The sequence below is a fragment of the Pelecanus crispus genome, chromosome 2, assembly GCF_030463565.1.
Source record: "Pelecanus crispus isolate bPelCri1 chromosome 2, bPelCri1.pri, whole genome shotgun sequence".
Taxonomy (NCBI): Eukaryota; Metazoa; Chordata; class Aves; order Pelecaniformes; family Pelecanidae; genus Pelecanus; species Pelecanus crispus.
The window spans coordinates 76,447,740-76,469,679 of record NC_134644.1 but is presented as its reverse complement, the minus strand read 5'-3'; the positions used below and the strand labels follow the sequence as shown (position 1 = coordinate 76,469,679).

General features: G+C 42.6%; 1 protein-coding gene across 1 annotated transcript in view; it reads left to right on the top strand.

Annotated features, from left to right (window-relative positions):
- HIVEP1 (HIVEP zinc finger 1) overlaps positions 1-21,940 on the top strand; it is a 121,582-nt gene that overhangs the window by 67,929 nt on the left and 31,713 nt on the right. The window contains exon 3 of the mRNA XM_075704740.1: positions 2,178-2,231. Within this exon, the coding sequence (XP_075560855.1) occupies positions 2,178-2,231 (54 nt within the window). The remainder of the gene's footprint in view (positions 1-2,177; positions 2,232-21,940) is intronic.

The window sequence follows — 21,940 nt, the reverse complement described above, 5'->3', positions numbered from 1 at the left end:
TATGTCTCTAAACAGAGGGGAAATGAATTTGATAGCCAATCTATGGTTTTGATTGCTTGATGCTTTTTGGTAAATCTTACAGCTCTGTTTACAGGGTTAATTTGTGGATTTTGTTTTTTTTTTTCCTGCGTTTCCTGTTCATGTATTTCATCAGCTGTAAAGCAGCTTTGTAAGTTGCTTACTCCACCACCGTTCTGTAAAGCAATAATCTGTGGGAAAAGAGTGTAAGATTGTTAGATAATTTTTTTTCTCAAACAGCATTTGTGGCACATGTATATAAAAGATGCTTTGTTTATGTTTCCTCTTACTTTTGTTAGAAATTGTTAATTACAGCCCTTTCTATACAAAAATGTATACATACAGTATTTCAGCTGTAACTGAAATCCAGGAAGATGTTAAATATCGAGTCTTCATTGTTTAAAGTAAGCCTGCGTAACTGGGTTGGTAAAGAGCTAGCAAAGGGTTGTTCTGTTTGAGTTGCTTGTGTTTGTCTTCAGCAGCCAGTAAGTCAGTACAAAAGAGACTGTGTATAAAACTTCACTTTAATATATATGTATGCCTCCTAACCTCAGAGGAAGAAGGAAGAGGTTTGGCTTTTAAAATTGTGGTGGTAGTCTTTCTCGTTAGCAGCTTCATGCGCTCCGGCTCTGGGAGTCTGCCCGGTTAGCATCCTTGTGAGATGTTTTGGTGCATTCTCTGGGACGACGTACAGAAGAGAAATGATTCAGCTTTAGTGAGGAAGGGAACCCGGTACTAGTTTTGAAAGGCAGAAACGCAGAACTGGCGCGAGCTGAACAAACTCAGTCTTAAAACCTGTGATAGGGTTTCTTTCAGTTATAATTTTTTTGTTCTACTGAGAAAATAATTGGAAAACAATTTCAGACTTCAACTGTGGACAAAATGGTTCCAATGTACTTGAGTGGTTCAGCTCATAAATATTAGTCATTTAAACCCACTGATTTAAAAGTCTGTTGAATAAAGGACCATTTTCTAGAAACTTTGTGTTGTATAGGAACAGTGAGTAAAAATCAGACCATGTAACAGTCTCCATGCTGTTGAAGAAAGAGGTGAGGACTCTGCAGAGCTGTCCTCCTCCTTCTACATATGGCAGACAAGAAGTCTGGTATTTCCCGAGTTGTACCAGTACAGTCAGAGAGGTTTAGGGTGAATCCAGTTATGTTCTATTTTTCAATTTAATTTTATAAAAATTGCCCACCCACCCCGAAGAAAAAAAAAAAAGAAAAAGAAAAGCTTTCACAGGTATTTTGGAAAATGATCAGTTAATATCTGAAAGCTGTGTTCTAAGCTCAGATCAGGCCATAGTTCAATGTGGAGCTCAGGCTCTCCCAGTGCCGCTGCTTCTTATCAACACAACCTCTTATGCTGAAGCCGCTCAGGGGACTGTTTACTACCAAAAAGAAATCGGTGTCAAGTTTTTATGTGTTCCAGTTGCCCCTTTTCTTGTTTCTTGCTCTGCGTATGCAACTGCACACGTGTGCAGAACATGGTCCCCCCCTTCCCATGGGATCTTCTGTGCAACAGAAGCAGAAATACAATTCCCTTCCTGACATTGATGCGTGTTGGGGCAGCAGGCGATCTGCTATGAACAGGGCAAGAGTAAAGACTTGAGGCCTCTTTTTGCTTCTTCTGTATGTACATGAATTTCGGGTAGTTTCACAGAAGAATAAGCACGGGGCTACTGCTCACCCCCTGCTACTCCCATGTGACAGTATTGGCTCCATTGCTTCACGTAGCAAATCCTGTTTGCTCTCTGTATCACCATGTTTAATGCCGCATTGTCTTGTTCTAACAGCAGTTTTCAAAAACATATTCAAATACTCTGTAATGCACCATAATACCTATTCCGAAGAGTCCCCTGACTGCATAAATTATTGTAGATGGTACGAAACTACGGCAGGATTAGCTATTGACTGCAGATCCAATGCCAATGCTTTTCTTTCTGCAGTTCTGTGTAATTTAACATGTCAATAGCCTTGCTGGTAAAACATGATAAAATTTTTTATGGCTGTATTACTCATAATGTACTGCATATTTACGTGTGAATAGTATTGCTCCTAAATATAAACAGATAGCTCAAGACAGATTTCAGTAAATGACTTTTGAAAATCTTGCTTTTTTTATATATGTATTTTAATAATGACTTCTCTTTCTTGCAGACAAAATTGAAGAAGCACAAAAACAACTTAATGGAACAGAAGACCAACAGAGAGGTAATAAACAAACCCAAAAAATGAAATGGGAAAAAAACACATTGTGATTGTAGAGGCTGATCCAAAGCCTTCCTGCATCAGTGAAAAGACTCCACTGGGCTGGGCGCTGGATGAGGCCCCAGGCATGTCTATCTGCAGATCAAGGGCTGTGATCTGTAACGCCCCAATTTTGCTGAGACGCAAATTCTTTGTTTTAACCACTTGAGTAGCTGTGTTGACCTTTATGAGACTGGTGAAGCTGTAGCGTTAGGGATGTGCACAAGTTACTGACTACAGCCTGTGCTAACTGTTTGGTTCATTATATGATTTACCTAATCATTAATAACCATATTTGGTTTATGACAAGCAATATGTGATGATTTCTAACAGATGCTAAAGGGGGATTGATCATCACAGGTTATTTTAAGAAACAGATGACCTGTGACAGATTAAATCTGTGCGTTAGAGCTTAGAAAGGCGGTGGAAAGTCATTGCATTTCAAGGCTGGCTGACTGCAATGGTACCTGTTCGGTTGTGTGATAAAGCTCATCTGCACACCCGCAGAGGAGCTCAGAGGGACATTGCTGGGGGGAGCCCAAACAATACCTTGACGGGCTGCTTCTGGGCCCGTTACAGGAGAGCCACGAAAGGTCCATGTTCACAAGCCCAGAGGAGCACAGGGGCAGGTGGAAACCCAAATTAAGGACCCACAGGAAGGGAGACACTGTCCAGTCCCCTCCCAGGGCTGTCCCAGCAGAGCCTCGGTGTCCAGGCGTGAGACCCCTCACCATGAGCCATCGGGAGCAGCTCTCTGGGTTGCTTTTTGACCTAAGGGCGTTGCTAGCTGGGGGTGTGGGACATGTTGGGGGATGCAGGGGAAGAGCTTTTGGGGATTGCACAGGACTTATTATGGGATGCCTAGGGGAGGAACCCAAGGTGGGAAAAGGGAGGGATTTAGGTGATAAGGGGAGGAATAAATGTGGGAAGTAGAGGGATAAGAGAGTAAAAGGGTCTGTTTGCATGCTAGCAGGGCTGGTCAGGACGCTTGTCTGGCGATGCCCTGCTCCTGACCAGCACAGTCTGCACTGTCTCCTCATTAAACTCCACCTGCAACTGTTCTCCAGTGAGGGACTCTTTACTCCCTGTGTGTATTGGAGTCTGTGGTGCAGCAACTGGAATGAGTGCAGGCGTGTGGGTGAGCACCAGATTGTTAGCAAGGATCAAGCTGGACGAGTCAGCGGGTAGGTGAAGTGGGCTGGGGGCCAGGATGGGTTTGGAGGTCTCCAAAGGTCAGCTCTGGGTGTGAGAGTGAGTGGCTGCGTGTCTGTAGGGGGGAGAGCACAGGGGGGCGGCTGTTGGGAACGGGGCAGGTCCTGGACAGCTCGGGGTGGAGGCAGGGTGCCTGCCTGCCTCGAGGGCTCATATGTCCAAGTGGCAGCAACTGGGGAGACTAGGATCGAGGGGCAGGTACTGGGCAGACTGAGTGTCTGAGCCCAGCTGCTGGAGGGGACCACCTTGGACATACAGATACATTCCCGTTAATGGACTTCCATCCTGCTCAGCCGGAGCAGGGAGCAGGATTAGGCTGTTAGTGTTGGTCTGAGTGCTCTGAGTGTCTGGGATCTGTATGTCCAGCCATATATGTATATATACATATATATATGTATCTCGGGCTGCCAGATTCAGCTTGAGATATTTTCCTCTAACAGTACCACATGTCAGTGCTTTGTCTTGTTCTGGGCAGGCATTCACCTCTTGTGGTAGTGAGCTGTCCTTCTGGCCTGTGACACATCTGTGAACACCGTTGTAAGTTGTTGATGCTCTGTCCTGGAATCAAAGTTTATTATCTTTTGAAACAATGAACCCCAAAACTTTTTGGAGATTAGAGAGCATAAGAAATACCCGAGCAGGTCTTGGCAGGGTCCATGTGGCCTAGCGTTCTCCCTTCAACAGAGGCAATAGGACATACTGTTTAAGGACAGCACATAAGCCTGGCCGCTTTCTGCAATCCATTGCCCTCATGCTGGCCACAGACATTGGATTGGGGATGTCTGCCTCGTCCCTTTAGTATGTAGACATTTTTGGACCTGTTATCCATGAATCCTTTTGATTAAATGCTGTCTGCATCCAGCGTAGTCTGGCAGCAAACTGCAGAAGTTCACTAGCAATCACATTAAAAAGTACATTATTTTTACCTTTTTTCTCAATTTCTGACTAGTTTTCAACAGGTGTCACCCGGTTCAAGCATTGTGCCATTTGTTAAATAGCAGTTCTACATTCACCTTATCCACTGCCTTTGTGATTTTTATGAACCTCGTCCATGTCCTGCTCAGCTTTCTTTTCTCCAGACTCATGACTGGTTTAGTTTTTCAAGGGAAGGTTTGATACAAACTGTCTCGCATGGGCTGCAGGACTGTGATGTTGCTCTACGTATTTGTAAAAGGTGGAAGAGAAAACAAATAAGTGTCCAGATGGTAATAGCAGTCCTTCAAACATTTACAAAGACTTTTCAACAAACTAGACGGTCTACTAAAAAGTTTGGATGTATTTTTGTTTAGTGGATTGTAGATAAGTGGTATTGTCATCCAAACATAAAAAACTTAGCATGTAAAGTATTGCTGTCTGCTCTTGTTGCTGTTGGTCTTGCAGAATTAATATTGGTCTGGGTTATTTTTTTTGTGGTGGACATGTTCAAGCTAAAGATGAGCTAACTTCTGCTTTCAGGTGTTTGTTCTTGCACGTGGCCCACTAACACCTTTGCACAAAGGAAGACAACTTCTCTAGTGTAAACTTAACAATGTACTCTGAAAAGGATGGGGTTGCAAAGATTTGCATGATGGTAGCACTTGGCTTTCAGCATCTCGGAAGTCAGAGAGATCATTGCTTAGTTTTGACTCCTAATCTAAATTCATATGGCTGGCAATTGAAAAATAATTTTTATGTAGAAAATTGATATAGAAATAACTGAGATAATAAGGCTACTCTTTTCAAATGAAAAATGTCCTTTGCTTTTTTTTTTTTAAGTTTCTTAAAAGTCTGAATAGATAGATTTCTTGGTAATGTGAAGTAAATGAAATTGTTTATTTGAAGCTTTAGAGTCTGAAGGCCACTGAAAAAAAGAAAACATGTTTTGAGCTAAACAAGTGAACAAAAATGTGCATATATTCATATAAGTTATTTTAAGTTACAGTCCAGTGTATACAGATTCATGTGAAGTATGGTTATATATTTTTCTTCTTTGTTCATTTAGTTTGTCTTTCAGTTCATCTAGATCACTTTAGATTTGTTTATTTCCTATCTGAAATTCATAGGGAATGTAATTTTGTGGAATTTTCAGAAGTTAACTACTGCTTTGTCAGTAGTGGAGCTGTCAGTGGCACAGCATATTTTCAGGGAGGAATTTTTCATAAGTTTAATCATGCTGGGTTTCTGCTGACTAGCATTGTGCACTGATCAGTCATAACTTTATACATGTGTGGGATTTAACTTAAATTTAATTGACTACAAAAAGATACATATGCAATACCTCATTTTGCCATTAGCTGTAGTAATCCAATTAAGTGCAAATTGGAGGCGGTAAATGAGCAGACATAGTTTTGAAGTTTGCAGACTTTGGTTATTTAGTATAAAGTTGCAACTAGAAGGCTTACTTTTTTGGGTTTTTTTTTTTTTGAGTGATAGTCCACAAATACATTCAGATTATGGATATTCACATGGCCTGCCACTTGAGACTAGAAACATGTTCATTAGGGGCCATGCTTACCTTCCCACTCAGTGAGTATGTAAGGTGGATAATTCTTGTGTCATTTCATTTTCTCTCAACCGCCCAATTGCTGCTATGAATTTTCAGTAGAGAAGCTGTGCTTCTCTTTAGCTTTGATGGTATCTCCCAAGGCTGTTATACACCCGGGGTGTACCCCTGCTTTGGAGTTGAATTTCATCCTCTGACACACATACAGGGTTTTGTTAGTGTGACAGAGACGGTCTTGCTCCCAGCGCATGCTCCACTTGGTGTTCTAAAACCTGGAAGGGATGGTGAGCTTGAACTACAGAAAATTTCTCCTTGAGAAGGCAATGAAAGCTTTCTCAGATGTGGGGCCCAGTGAGTATCATAGGCTGGAAGGCAGTCAGCCGAATCTGACTGCTTTGTCTTTTATCTACCACTGGCCATCCTCCTAAGAAAGCCATCCCAAGAAAGTCTCTCTGTCTTCTCCCTTCCAGACTGGTAAAGTCAAGTCCTCTCAGATCCTTGTGATTTCCACAGAGGCTTCTGATTTGGTCATCCCCAGAACCAGTTCAGCCACTGAAGGCCAATATGAAGCGCTGTAAGCATTTGTTTTCTTCTTTATCTGTTGCAGCAGTTCTCTGCCTATTACAGCTGTCTGGGTCCTAGGTACATCAGCTCCACCAACACTGTCACTGCATTCTTTAGGACTAGTGGAACTAACTTGGTTATCTCTGTACTTGGCACCAGCAATGCTAAGACTGCTGCCTAAATCTCTGTCTTGGCTTCTGAAACTGTTCAGGGAAGTGAAGTTGGTGACAAACACCAGCAGCACCAAGATTTGCCATAAAGTGGATGGCAGATCCCCAAAAGAATCATCTCGTGGCCTGATGTATACTCTGCCCACTGATCCTGGGCTCTCCCTGGCTGTTAGGAGTACTATTCTGGACTCAACTACATCATTTCAGATAACTGCTGCTTGCCATGTCACAGCCAAAAAGATCAACAATAAATGGCTAGATCAAATGGAAAATGGATTTCCTCATTCTACTTCTGAGTCATGGCAATTGCTGTGTCCTCAGACTGTAAGGTGGTCTGGGACACGTGTGTGTTCCTCAGCCTCATTGCAGTTTAGACTTGCAGACTGTCAGTTGTTTGTCAGATATGAATTCATCCCTTTGATTAAGCTGCTGTTCTTTTTTGAATTTCTGCTCAAGTTTTTGACTTTCTGCAGTGTCATGGTTTAACCCCAGCTGGCAACTAATCCCTGCACAGCCGCTTGCTCACTCTTCTGCAGTGGGACAGGGGAGAGTATGGAAAGGCTAAAAGTAAGAAAGCTCATGGGTTGAGGTAAAGACTGTTTAATGGGTAAAGGAAAAGCCATGTGCACAAGCAAAACAAAATAAGGAATTCCTTCACTACTTCCCATCAGCAGGCAGGTGTTCAGCCATCTCCAGGAAAGCAGGGCTCCATCACGCATAACAGTGACTTGGGAAGACAAACGCCATCACTCCAAACGTCCCCCGCTTTCTTCTTCTTCCCCCAGCTTCATATGCTGAGCATGACATCATATGGTATGGGATATCCCTTTGGTCAGTTGGCGTCAGCTGTCCCGGCTGTGTCGCCTCCCACTTTCTTGTGCACCCCCAGCCTGCTCGCTGGTGGGGCAGGGTGAGAATCAGAAAAGGCCTTGACTCTGTGTATGCACTGCTCAGCAATAGCTAAAACATCCCTGTGTTATCAACACTGTTCCCAGCACAAATCCATAACATAGCCCCATACTGGCTACTGTGAAGAAAATTAACTCTATCCCAGCCAAAACTAGCACATGCTGGAGAGGGGCAGATGGCCTAGACTGTCTGTACCTATTTCTTCAATAGGTAAAATTTTAAACAGTTTACTGATTGTCACTGCAACCTGTATGCAATACAAGAAATCCATCCTGAACTCAGTCTTCCAGTCCTTCTGATGGCACACAGGCATCTGCCAGTCTCCTCTCCTGATCCCTTTGCAGGACTGGCAGGTATCTCTCTGCCTAGCTTCAAGGAGAAGCCTTTTTTCAACCTATCTTATTAGGGGTCTGAGGCTTTGTATTATCCTGCTGCCTCAACAATTGCAGCTGACTTTACTTAGACAAAGCATGGGAAGATTTACCTGTTGCACACCACCTTTCCTTCAAGGTCTACACTCCATGGCAGGGACCAGGATCCATGTTCCGGATCATTCAGCACTTCTGATCTCACCCCCAGAAAAGACGATGTCGTCAATAGCAGAAAGGAATAGGCTGTCAGTTACGTTTCATATCAGCGTGTTATGTTGGTCCCCTCCAGTTTATCAATTCTGATAGACTGAGTGCTCATTTTGGAGTACCCACTTGAGCTGAAGGGGTCAGGTCTGTCCTTAAACAGTGTTAAGGTCTATTTAGCACCTATCCGAGTCTGTCATTTGCCTATCAGCCAAGTTGCTATACTTTCTCACTCCATCATTTTCACATTCCTTAAAGAGCATTTTCAGTTTCTTGCCTGCTGCTGGAGATGCTGCACCTGGAATTTGAAGACTATGCTGTATATTCTCCTGCATCCTCCATTTTGGATCCTCAGCATAGCTGTTCATTTCTTGGTCTGTGAAGGTGGATTTCTAGCTTGCTCTCACCTCTTCCAGAAGTCCAAGCTGTTGTGACAGATCTGTCTTGATGATGATGATGAGTTCCCTTCCAGAAGTACCACAAGTTTTTCCCTAAGACAGCATCAGAATTTCACCCAGATCAGTTCTCTTTCCAGAATCTCATGCTTTGATATTAGTAGTGCCCTCTTCATTTGCATCCTTAGATGCAGAAACATTATTGGCAGGTCCAAGAATTTTGTCTGATTTGATTAGTGGTTGTTTAAATGGCAGCAGGCTCTGTCAGTATTTGCTGAGAAACCACCAAGACAGGACCATTCAAAACCCTGGTTTGGACTCCAGCAAGGTCCAAGCAGCTTCTGGGGTGCTGTTGAAAAATACCTTTATTCCCAGCCTCTGTCATGGGGCTACTTAAAGCCTCCATCTGCACTTTCAGCAGGTGCTAATCTCTCTCTGAAGCCTTAAGGTTGACATGGGATTTGGTGGAGTGGCTCTGTAGTCACTGTTTGCATGCAGGACTGAGACTCTCCATTTGCTGGCTTATGTCCACATATAACTGTGGAACCACCCATTGTGTGAACCGACATTTGAGCTAATGTGGAAAGAAAGTGTAAAGAAAGGAGAGATTACATTCCAGCAGCAAATATTCTCTGAGATGCACAATCCACATGCACATATGTTCCCCTCCCACACTTGCAGTCCCTTAGAAGTAGTGTGTTGGCATGGAGGAGAGGCAACTGAAATTAAATGCCCTTTACCTTGTTTGCCCATCTGCTGCTTTTTTAACTGGAATATTGTTTTTCTAGTAAATTGAACGGCACTGAGATTTAGGTGAGGAAGTTCGTCATTATAAATGGAAGCATGAGGCTGTAGTTCAAAAATGTAGGTTCTGCTGCAGATTCATGGTATACATATTTTGTATCTTCTGAGTCCTTCCAAACCCTCCCTACCTTATCATCCCTTTTGTTAAATGAATGCATGTTATTGGCAAAATCATAGAGGGAGTTTCAAATACATTATTATAATATACCAGCATTCTCCCTAGATAAACATAATGTTGCATGTGTCTGACCTTAAAGGTTGATGTCCTTTTTATGTTGCCATGTCCCAGCTTACAGACGACTCATTGCCCACCATCTGGCCTCAAAGGAGAAGCCAGGTCCCTTCCCTCCTTCCCCTCCCCGCAGGCACTCCTGATCCCACGTCCTGCCGCTGCACCTCTCCCTGCCAAAAAGCATGCTGGTGACGTACCCTGCTCCCTAGTCGTCAGCTGTGGTCAGTACTGTATTCTTTCGTCCCAATGTTCAAGGGAAATAGGAAATTGAATGAGAAGGGGAGAGATGAAACAAAAATCTGGAAACATGGTACTGAACTATTTAAGCATTTTGATTTACCAGCTTAGAGTGACCTCATCCTCCACAGATGTTTCCCTGAATTTTTCCTGTAGGTTTGTAAGCATGTGAGCTTTCTGGATTCTTTGTTGCTGTGGTACCCACGTTCTATCATTAGTCCAAAATATTTTTCTTTCCATTTTGTATTTGTAGGAAACAGTGCCTTACTTTTGGGGCAAGACATATAACCAAGATCCAAAGTTTCATTTGATTCTTTCCCTCTTGCTGTCCTTATCTTCAGCAACCATGTGGGATAGAAATACAGTCGCTCTAAATGGAAGTATATAACCTCCAAAAGTTGCAAGTTACAGTAGTGTCCTGTTTGCTACTTAACACTGGTGAGAGGATTAGCTTGCCTTTTTATTTTTCTGTTGACATACACCAGAGCTCCCTACCTTTTACTTTGTTCAATGTATTGATGTATTGATTGTTCAATGTATTGAACAATACAAATGTTCAAAGCTACAAGCTAGCAATGATATTTCATGCAATTCAGTTGTGCATTTTCTTGATGTCTGATTTCATACAGTGTTCGTATCTACATTAAAATATGTCAATACATGTGTCTGAGAAGTAATTTATTTAAATTTGTTCTATGTACGTCAAACTATAAGGCTCTAAATCAAGACTGAATGATCTTGCTAAAATATTTACAGCGGCTCAGACAGCTGTGATTGGCGTAATGCAGGAACTGTTCGTGTCTATAGCTCATATCATGCAAGATCTCACATGTTCATGAAGTCCCATCTATTCTTAAAATCTCTGGTGTTTTCATATTGAGGGAACATTGCATTCTGCTAATAACAACAATGACGACTTGAAAGGTTCTTTCTGTCTTCAGGCACATTCAGTGCAGGGTTTTGTGCCCGCAAAGGACAGCAAGAAAACTCTTCCGACTTCTGGGGGAGCAGGAATAATTTCTGATATCGTTTAACCTCATTTTTCATTGCTTTCGTGTTCCACAGTTAACTGCAATGTCCTCATCTTACCGGTGAGGGCAAACTGATACAAATCATAGAATCATTTAGGTTGGAAAAGACCTTTAAGATCATCCAGTCCAACCATTAACCTACACTACCAAGTCCACAGTAAACCAGTCAAGGGCAGACTAGACTAAACCATGTCCCCAAGTGCCACATCTACCCGTTTTTTGAACACTTCCAGGGATGGTGACTCCACCACCTCTCTGGGCAGCCTGTTCCAATGCTTGACCACCCTTTCCATAAAGAAATTTCTCCTAATTTCCAACCTAAACCTCCCCTGGCGCAGCTTGAGCCCATTTCCTCTGCTCCTATCTCTAACTACATGGGAGAAGAGACCAACACCCACCTCACCACAACCTCCTTTCAGGCAGTTGTAGAGAGCAATAAGGTCTCCCCTCAGCCTCCTCTTCTCCAGGCTAAACAACCCCAGTTCCCTCAGCCGCTCCTCATAAGGCCTGTGCTCCAGACCCTTCACCAGCTTTGTTGCTCTTCTCTGAACACGCTCCAGCACCTCAATGTCTTTCTTGTATTGAGGGGCCCAAAACTGGACACAGTATTCCAGGTGCGGCCTCACTAGTGCCGAGTACAGGGGAACAGTCACCTCCCTGCTCCTGCTGGCCACACTATTCCTGATACAAGCCAGGATACTGTTGGCCTTCTTGGCCACCTGGGCACACTGCTGGCTCATGTTCAGCCAGCTGTCTACCAACACCCCCAGATCCTTTTTGGCCAGGCAGCTTTCCAGCCACTCTTCTCCAAGCCTGTACTGTTGCATGGGGTTGTTGTGACCCAAGTGCAGGACCCGGCACTTGGCCTTGTTAAACCTCATACAGTTGGCCTCAGCCCATCGGCCCAGCCTGTCTGGGTCCCTCTGCAGGGCCATCCTACCCTCCAGCAGATCGACACTCCCACCCAGTTTGGTGTCATCTGCAAACTTACTGAGGGTGCACTCAATCCCCTCATCCAGATCATCGATAAAGATATTAAACAAGGCTGGCCCCAAAACAGAGCCCTGGGGAACACCGCTCGTGACCCGCCACCAACTGGACTTAACTCTGTTCACCACTCCTCTCTGGGCTCGGCCACCCAACCAGTTTTTTACCCATCGAAGACTACGCCCGTCCAAGCCATGAGCTGCCAGCTTCCCAAGGAGAATATTGTGGGAGACGGTGTCAAAAGCTTTGCTAAAGTCCAGGTAGATGACATCCACAGCCTTTCCATCATCTACCAGGCGGGTCACCAGGTCATAAAAGGAGATCAGGTTGGTCAAGCAGCACCTGCCTTTCATGAACCCATGCTGGCTGGGCCTGATCCCCTGGTTGACCTGCACTTACCTGTTGAGTTCACTCAATATGAACCTCTCCATAATCTTTCCCAGCACGGAGATGTTTACATGTTCTTTGCTCTGAGAAACAACGTTAGAATATGGGCTTAACTCAGGGAAGTTTTCTGGCTCCTGTAAACCTCCTGGGTTGTGAGTCAATGTCTGTATCTGTTACTTCTATTTTAATTTTCTTTGGTTAGTACATCTAGCGTAGACAACTAGCAGCTGAAATCTGCTCGGTAAATCTACTGCTGGTGCTAGATACAGCAAGAACTGGTATTGTTTTGACAGGCAGACAAACAGATTTACAGTTTTAAATTGAACATTTCATCCTTTGGAGCTATTATCAGAACTTGGTTAAAGCATTAATGGGATGTTAAAATAATAGTATTTTGACTTTTTCTGACAAGTATAGCAAGTTTTTTGAGTGACAGTTCAGCAAAAGAGATTCCAACCTGCAAGTATAATTTTCAAAGGGACATTACACAAATTAACTTTGTAAAACAATTGCTGAAAATGCATCTTCGTGATAGTAAATGGAAAGTGGCTATTCCAAATCATGGTACAGTGCATTGTTAAATCAGTGGCTATATTTGCAGGCACAGTAACATTTTGAGCTTGACACTGCTTTAGTGAATAGGAGGATTTTCTTGCAAGTTTCTAAAATCTGAGGCCAGAACAAGCTTACTTTTGTGGTGGGAGGATGCTGAGCTAACGAACTAGCTAATTCGAGAGGTATACATATGCACGTGCAGTAAATGCAGTAGGTTGCTAATTTTAGCTGATGTGAGCTGGGAGCAAGCTAGTTGTGGAAATGCAAGATTTTTCACTCGTTAGCTTCCTTGTAGTCTGCCTTCCATATGAGTAATGAGTGGGTTTTTTCATACTTTCCAGATACTCCTTTAGCTCCTTTTAGTTGTTAATTTCCTTTGGCCTCCTTCTGAAGGGAAAATATAATATATAAATGGATGGTGAGTTAGGTACAGTGTACCACTCTTTGGTAGTTATATGCTACTGGCTGACCTGGTTGGGGTCTTTCATAGGAATCTCCTAAAAAGGTGCATGGGTGTATGTGTGAGAAGGAGAAAAGAAAGACTGTGCACATTTATGGAAAAGGAGAAGCGAGGCTGGGAAAAGGAAAGAGCTGAGTAGCTCAGAAGTCTTGGCATTGAGGACCTCCCACTGATGCTGAAGCAAACCTACCCTTCCCACCCCTAGCACACCAGACCAAGCTTCCAGGGTTAGGACATTCCTTGTGCCTAGATTTCCATCAAATCAACTTCTGCTTTTGTCATGTTCACAGTTCACAGTGCCATTTAGTCCTCAAAGAAAGACCTGCTGTGTTAAGACTTCCTACTCACTTTGCCAGAGCTCCTATTCCTTTCTTTATTTTTAAATAGTATGGTTGTTACGTCTGAGCTCTTTGCTGCTCTTCATTTCTCTTCAGTTGCTACAGGCAGTATGGAAATGGCTCCATTTGATCCCTGCTTTTCAAATGGGAGATTATGTTAAAGAAATGCAGAGAATCTGACTAAGGAGCTTGTTCTGTGTGAACATCATTATGTGCAAAGAGAGTTTAGTTAACATCTTGTTCCTTTCATTTCTGCTTTTTCCCCTCAGACTCATGTTTGGGGATTTCATATTCAGTATCTCATCTGACCAGATAGCAGTTGCTCATTACTGATAACCCTTAAACTGGTTCCTGTTTCATGAGCCATTCTATAATTCTGTTTTAAAGGCCTTTCTTCTTCTATGTGTTAGGGGTAGAATTTGTTCTAATGATTTATTAGCCAAATCCTAACTTTCCAGTAATAACTGATAATTCTTAACTTGCAAACAGATAATTTAGTCGTGAAGCTGTTCACAACATTGCCTGACGTTCTAGGAAGATTTCCAGATGTCCCCGAGGTACTTTAGTTAATATCTGGCAACATACTTTCTGTAACTGCTTATATTTACACAGCTTTATTCTTACATGTATAACTGGGAGAAACTGGTTTCTGATTAGGCTTTGACTGGGAGCTCATTAATTTGCCTTTGGGGAGGCATCCTGTCTTTTTTCGTGTCTGCCCAGCGAGGAAGAACTTCTCAGGCTAGGATTGCTGGGGATGTTATCTATCGTAACGTTGTCTCTCCACCTGTTCATAGTCAATGTGCTTTATCTTAACAGTACTTAAGCGATGATTACTTTCTTAGTTTTAGTATTAAGGCTTCTGTGTTGATTAGAAATACCGTGTTGTTAAATGGCTGTAATGTAGAGCCAGTACGTAAACTCCATTGGGCTACTTAATACAGTAAATATTTTTAATTTTTTTCAGCATGTTTGAAATACTGTAGTATATGCCCTAGCTGAATGTTGAATGTTGATATATTGACACTTTGTGTGAATAGTTAGGTGTTAACCGTAGGTTGTGTGGTTGGCATTGGCTGTTCTTGTGTTGCCTTTTCTCTGTCTTTCAATGAAGTACTTAAGTCTTGTGAAACTTCACAGTGGTTCAGCTTCTGCTGGCTTCTTACACACATAATGGTGGGAAATCTCAATCAGTATCAAATGTCATGCTTCATTTAATGTGTTTCAGGCTGGGCAGGAAATTAACTCTTTGGGGAAAAAAATAATCCATTTCACTTTGGTCAGAGATTTTCAGATGTGCTGACATGTTGCATTTGATTCCTGTTCACATACGGATGTTGGCATTTCTCTGCTGAAACTCTAGTGTTACCTCAGTGGTCAGATGTTTATTGCCGTTTGATCTTCATGGTCTTCCTCATCAAGCAAACTGTTTTTATGGCTAAAAATCTGCTGGTTGTTACCTTCTTCGCTCCAGCCAAGAAGCTAAATGCACAAAATGAGACCAAACTCTTATAAAGAAGATCTTTCTTGGTCTCCTTAGCATAGGGTGGCTGTGTCCTTACACCCCATCAGAAGTCTTGCTGACAAGGTTGTCTTGATGTCAGCAGCCGTGACTTGAAAAGATGGTGTCAGAAAGACAGCCCCAGACTGCAACTTGTCATTTACTCTTTACCTATCCCAAGGCCAAACGAGTTGGCAGGCTCTCGCGTCTGGGATGAAACTGTATCACAGGGGAGCTTCCTGATAAGTCCAAGCTGTGTGCCTCAGGGTGAAGGTGTCTCGCTTACCTTATGCTAAAATGTTATTGCACAATTTATAAAGCTAATCCGCTCTGCCCTCGCTAATGGTGCCACAGTATTTCATCTAGTGCGTGAGCAGTAGCCCAGAGTGCGCCTTTCTCCATGGCTGCACCTTTAAACCTATCATTTACTTTATTTTACTTACTAGGTTGTATATATTCTTGATTCTTGGGGAAAGAACTTTTATGTTTTGAATTAATGAGTGCAGTAGTTCTGTATCTATGTACCCTACTTTCAGTAAGTCCACAAAGTTATTCTGCCCTTTCAGCTTTAGTGTATCTTTGCAACTTAAACACTGGTGAGAGAGGTGCTGAGACATGGGGTCTGAGTAGCCTCTTCCTCACTCCCACACCAGCTCTTGTGTCTCTCAGGCTAGTTTGAAATGTAGGCAGGCCTACATTCCATTTCAGGAAAATGTTACTCAAAGACAAGAAATACTTCTTCCTTTTCCCAGCATTACCTTCGAAGTGACAGTTCTCTCCTGGTAATATAGAACTAGTGGAAATAGTAGATTGTATAGTTTAAGCATTACATTTTGTACTAAACTTGGTCAAACAATGTTTGCCTGTTCTTAACTACTGTTTACTTCTGGTAGCCAACAATACAGGTATTTCTTGGAACATATTTATTTGGAAACCTATAAATTGCATACAAATAAATTACAAATAAATTGCCTTTGACATGGTCCCCCACAACATCCTTCTCTCTAAATTGGGGAGATACGGATTTGATGGGTGGACTGTTTGGTGGATAACGAATTGGCTGGATGGTCGCATCCAGAGGGTCGTGGTCAATGGCTCGATGTCCACATGGAGACCAGTGACAAGTGGAGTCCTTCAGGGGTCCGTACTGGGACCAGTGCTGTTTAACATCTTCATCAATGACACAGGCAGTGGGATCGAGTGCACCCTCAGCAAGTTTGCAGACAACACCAAGCTGAGTGGTGCAGTTGACATGCCAGAAGGACGAGATGTCATCCAGAGGGACCTGGACAAGCTGGAGAGGTGGGCCTGTGTGAACCTCATGAGGTTCAACAAGGCCAAGTGCAAGGTCCTGCACCTGGGATGGGGCAACCCCCGGTATCAGTACAGGTTGGGGGATGAAGGGATTGAGAGCAGCCCTGCGGAGAAGGACTTGGGGGTACTGGTGGATGAAAAGCTGGACATGAGCCAGCAATGTGCGCTTGCAGCCCAGAAAGCCAACCGTATCCTGGGCTGCATCAAAAGCAGCGTGGCCAGCAGGTCGAGGGAGGTGATTCTGCCTCTCTGCTCTGGTGAGACCTCACCTGGAGTGCTGCGTCCAGCTCTGGAGCCCTCAGCGCAGGAAGGACATGGACCTGTTGGAGCGGGTCCAGAGGAGGGCCACAAAAATGATCCGATGGCTGGAGCACCTCTCCTACGAGGACAGGCTGAGAGAGTTGGGGTTGTTCAGCCTGGAGAAGAGAAGGCTGCGGGGAGACCTTATTGCAGCCTTCCAGTACTTAAAGGGGGCCTATAGGAAGGACGGGGGCAATCTTTTTAGCAAGGCCTGTTGTGACAGGACAAGGAGTAATGGATTTAAACTAAAGAAGAATAGATTTAGACTAGACATAAGAAAGAAATTTTTTTACAATGAGGATGGTGAAGCCCTGGAACAGGTTGCCCAGAGAGGCAGTGGAGGCCCCATCCCTGGCAACATTCAAGGTCAGGTTGGATGGGGCTCTGAGCAACCTGATCTGGTTAAAGCTGTCCCTGCTCCCTGCAGGGGGGTTGGGCGAGATGACCTCTAAAGGTCCCTTCCAACCCAAAGCATTCTATGATTCTCTGAAATAGACTTAGATATAAAGCAACACCAGGCACATCTGTAGTTACGCTAAAGCATCCGGTGGAACAACCAGAATGTTTTTAGATTGCATTGCATTTGTTGAGGTGCCTGTTAGTTTTGCCATCAGTGAGATGAAGTGTGTGCAGAATTTACTGATGTGATTTGTTTTGATGGTGGAAGTTGCAAATGGGAAAAGGAATTAAGCAACAAGAAAAACTGAAAAGCAGGATTCCTGGGGGATACTGTTCCCCATGTAGCCAGAGAGTGTATCACTGGTGTGTATTCTGATCCAGATGATTTATTAAGAGGAAGACCTATAGAAGCATGCAAACAGTGTATTGGGTATAAACATGAGCAAAAGTACTTTGCAGACCTTCAGCTTTATGTATTCTAATCTCATAACAATGGAAATTGATGAAAACTGTGATAAAATGACTATGATAAAATGGCTTCTATTATAAAGTGACTAGATTTGGGGAGAAGGGGAGAGCAGTGGATATAATTTTTTACCTTGACTTTAACACGGCTTTTGACACTGTCTCCCGCTATATTCTTGTATCTAAGTTAGGGTGTTACGGTTTGGGTAGGTGGACAACCAGAGGAGTAGTAAGTCTGGTTTCAAGAGGCACAAATGCAAAGCCCTGCACCTGGGCAGGAGGAGCCCCTGAAGTGAGACTGGCTGGGGACTGACTGACCGGGGAGCAGCTCTACAGAAAGGCCCTGGGGATGCGGTGGGCAGCGAGCTGGGCATGAGCCAGCAGCATACGTAGCAGCAAGGGAGGCCACGTCCTGGGCTGCATGAATGAAAGCACAACCAGGAGATCAAGGGGAGGGATTATCTTCCCCTACTCAGCAATCCTTAGACCACCTTTAGATACTGTGTCCAGTTTTGGGGCCCCCAGTGCAGGAGGAACATCAAAAACTTGGAGTGAGTTCAGCGTTGGGACACCACAACCGCCAGGGCTGGAGCACTTGTCCTGTGAGGAGGAGCTGAGGGACCGGGGCTCACTCAGCTCTATGTATGTTTTGACTGGTGTTCTCAGCAATAAAAGCTCTTAAGCATAGATTAAGCCTACTGACAGAGGTTTTCAGATATTGCTGCTGACTTGGAGTGCCCCAATTTCTTTGACTTGCCTCTTGACCTCTGAATCAGGGAGTGACCACCATGTGGCCATCTCAAGAAGTCTGAAGTTAGGCACCTGAAATAAGACTGTTAAAATTGTTGGTGATTGACTTTAAAATCCTCCCTTATTTGTGCTTAAAATTAAGCACAGTGCTTGGGTTAATCTTGTTCAAATCTTTCTGCTGATTTGTTGACTGTGAGCATTTTCGTAGTTGTAGATGTGGTTTATATAATCAAGGTTTTTTTGTTGGGGTTTTTTTATGCTTTGGAAAAACTATAATTTTAGGAAAGGTATTTATGGCTGTACTTAACATGTAGGAGGCAGTATGAAGCTAAAGAGGTAATTTAACAAAAAAATGAAAGTTTAGTTATTCCCTGCTGTGTTTAGTGTAAGTTCTGGTGGCGTTACCTTTGCTGGCAAGACTTAGTTCTTTATTTCATAATCATGTTCTTTACTTATTCATGGAAACAGACCCAGTGGGGTGATTCATGAGTGCTTTCGATAGTTTTGGTGAAATCAAAATTAAATAAGTATCAGATGTCAAGAACAAGAATATTTTGATTATATAAAGACATTGGGAAGCTTAGCTTTAATCAGAATAAGATCCTTAGTGATGGTCTCTCTCTTTTGAAGAGCCTTCTACCTTTGAATCGCTACAACTGTTAGGCATCAGAGTAACCTTTTAGCTGGGCATTTAACTTTCAGGAGAGGCTTGATCTTCCTTGCAGTGCCCTGGGAGCAAAGTACACATTTAGGAGCTAAAGTTTAGGCACTTGGTCTCTGTATGTAAGCCTACAGTGATTTTTTTTTTTTTTTTTTTTTTTTTTTTTTAAATTTTGCAACATGAAATGCGGACATGAGATTAAAATTGTGCCATTTATTGGACTGTAGGGGCAGGCAGTGTTGCTTGCTCCATGTTTCACAGGGTAGCACTGAGGGAGAAGGGAGCTTGGTGCTTTGCTTTGGTTCCTTCTTACTCTCTCTTTTTTTTTTTAAGTACAAGCATGTAGCTCTATTAGAAAGGAGAGAAAGAGAGTGGGTGTTATAACATGTAGGCTTTGAGACAGGCAGTTCTGAAAGTTACTTAAACAAAACCATTGAGATCATTTTGTCAAGACATCGTCTAGTTCACCGGTGAACGCTACAGAAGAAAAAAATCAGATCACTTCTACCTTTCCTTTATTTGCTGCATGAGATACTCTGCCAGATTGCTATCTACACCATCACACTTTTTGCTCTATTTCCTGTGCAAAGTGCAGCAGAGAGATTATAGGTGAACAAAGTCATGTTTAGAAACATCAGTTTTTCTTGTCACGTTTTGAGTGCAGGATTCATAGTGAAGCAAAAGAATTAAACAGAGAGTCCTGATGGCAAAGCAGAACAAAGCCAACCAGGCAAAGCATGAAAGAGGTGCACTGGTGTCCCTCGGATGTGAAAAGTGAGGCACTAAGCACAATGGCGTTGTTACCTCTCCTCTTGGGTGGGGTAACTTAGTACTGTTTGATGTATTACAGCTTATGAAAAAGAGACTTAGACATCTGATTGAGGTGACAGCACTTCTCAACAACAACACTTTACCACCTGAGAAAAAGGGGAATTACCACCAAACAATGAGAAGGGCTTTATGATTGCAGAGGGAAGGGAGCAGAGCATGTGGAGTGGCAGGGAGAGAAAGAAAGGTAGATCAACTTTTTTTTTTTTTTTTCACATGAGGATGTTTTTACATTCTCTTTGTTCAGTGTCAGCTTGTTGATGTGGGTACACGGCCCTGGCAAGTTATCATGCTTCTGAAAGTTTGTAGCTCTGAAAGGCAGAGGAGTGTCTAGCATTCCTGGGACTGATGCTTTCCGCCAGTTTTGTTGTTGCCTCTGGAAATATTGATGCAGTTGATCTTTGTGCAAGCATGTAGCTGTAGATTAACAAACGTGGAATGGAATATCTTCAGCATAAACTGGGAATACAAAAAGATGACTTATACAAAAGGAACGAAAAGCTAAAAATAAGTGAAATGTAGTTGTCAGGGATTCCTTTTTTCCCCAAATATGCTAGAAGTTTGGTTGTCAGCAAACATGAGGTGAATGTTTCCATTAATAATAAGGATTTCTAAATTATCCAGGAGTAAATTAGAGCACAGGACAAAAACTATTGTTAAGCCTTGTAAAGCCATTATCACAAAAGTACATTTTGTAAGTTTTTATAGACTGTTACACTAAAGCAAACCTGCAGCTCCATCTCTGGAATCACAAAAGATGTAGAGTCAGAAATACAAATAAGAAACTAGTTCTCATGATTTCTGTAGACTGGAATTTCATTGGTATAGAAGCAGCACAATTACTGGTTGTGAAGGCTAAAGAAGATTACTATTTCTGTATGTAATGCAATGCATAACTTGCCTTTGTTTATTCTTTTTTCTTTCCTTTTCAATTGCCCAAACAGTTTTTATAGTTTGGCATGTGTTGAGCAACATTTTTAAAAAGTAAAGCAGTAAATAGATTATGGAAAACTCTAATCTTGTATTCATAATGAATTCATATTTTTAATTGCTTGATTGGTATATTAGAGATACATTTTTACTTTCTTTAAGGCTTTCGTAAGCCATACTACATCTTTCAGCTGTGTTGGTTTCCAGCTTACTAGCATGGTACAGGTTGAGTAACCTTGTTCCTCTGCACTATATGGTTGAAAGCCAGGAATATTAGTTACTTAATATTCTCAGGCATCAGGAAGCAGCATATCACTTGATTGTTCAATTACTGCAGTATGAAACGCCTTAGTCTTTTTGTGTATGTTTGTCTGCTTGGATGTTCGCAATTCCTGGCCCTCTTATCTTCCTAGCTCTGTGTAATCTGCCCAGCTCTTCCCATAGCGCTCCGGTACAAACACCGGCAGTATGATCGGTGTGGAGGCGTGATTGTGACGGGATAAAAGCTGCAGTGTGTGCATAAAAGGAACCAAATTACTTATGCTCAATTAACGTGGCCACGCTTCTGAGAGATCACCAAACCATGGCTAAAAGGACTCTTTTATATAATTGCCTTGTTATTTTCTCTTTGGTTCATGTAAAATTGTTTTTTGTTGTTATTGAAGAAAAAACAGTTGCAGTAGACTATGAATTTTAAAGAAATCACCATTAATATTATTGATGATAACTTAATAGTGTAAGTCACTTACTTAATTGTGAAGCAATGGAAAGTACAAAACATTGTGATGGAAGACAGCTCTGCTTTTAATGTGTTAAATCCAACCTAATGCTAATAGGTTTTGGTGATAAAGCAATAAAGGCAAAGTTCATTTAAAGGTTAAGTGAATGATTACTGCAGAAATTTCTTTCTGGATGCACAAGAGGAGCATGAAGTCCCCATAACTAGGTTTCGGAGCCAGTAGTTCTGACAAGCGATTCTGTGTTTCTTTCATGGGACTGCTGAATGTGACAAAACAGTCTCTTACTCTTCATGGTTAAACTTCCTCTAGTAGGGCTGAGAGAGGAATAGGTCAGGTTCTGCAGAACTTCAACATTTGCAATATACTATGTGTGATGTGTAGTCTTTAATCTTCAGTTTGCAAGGAAATCTCCTGAATATCCATTCACCCTAAATGAATATAAGTGTA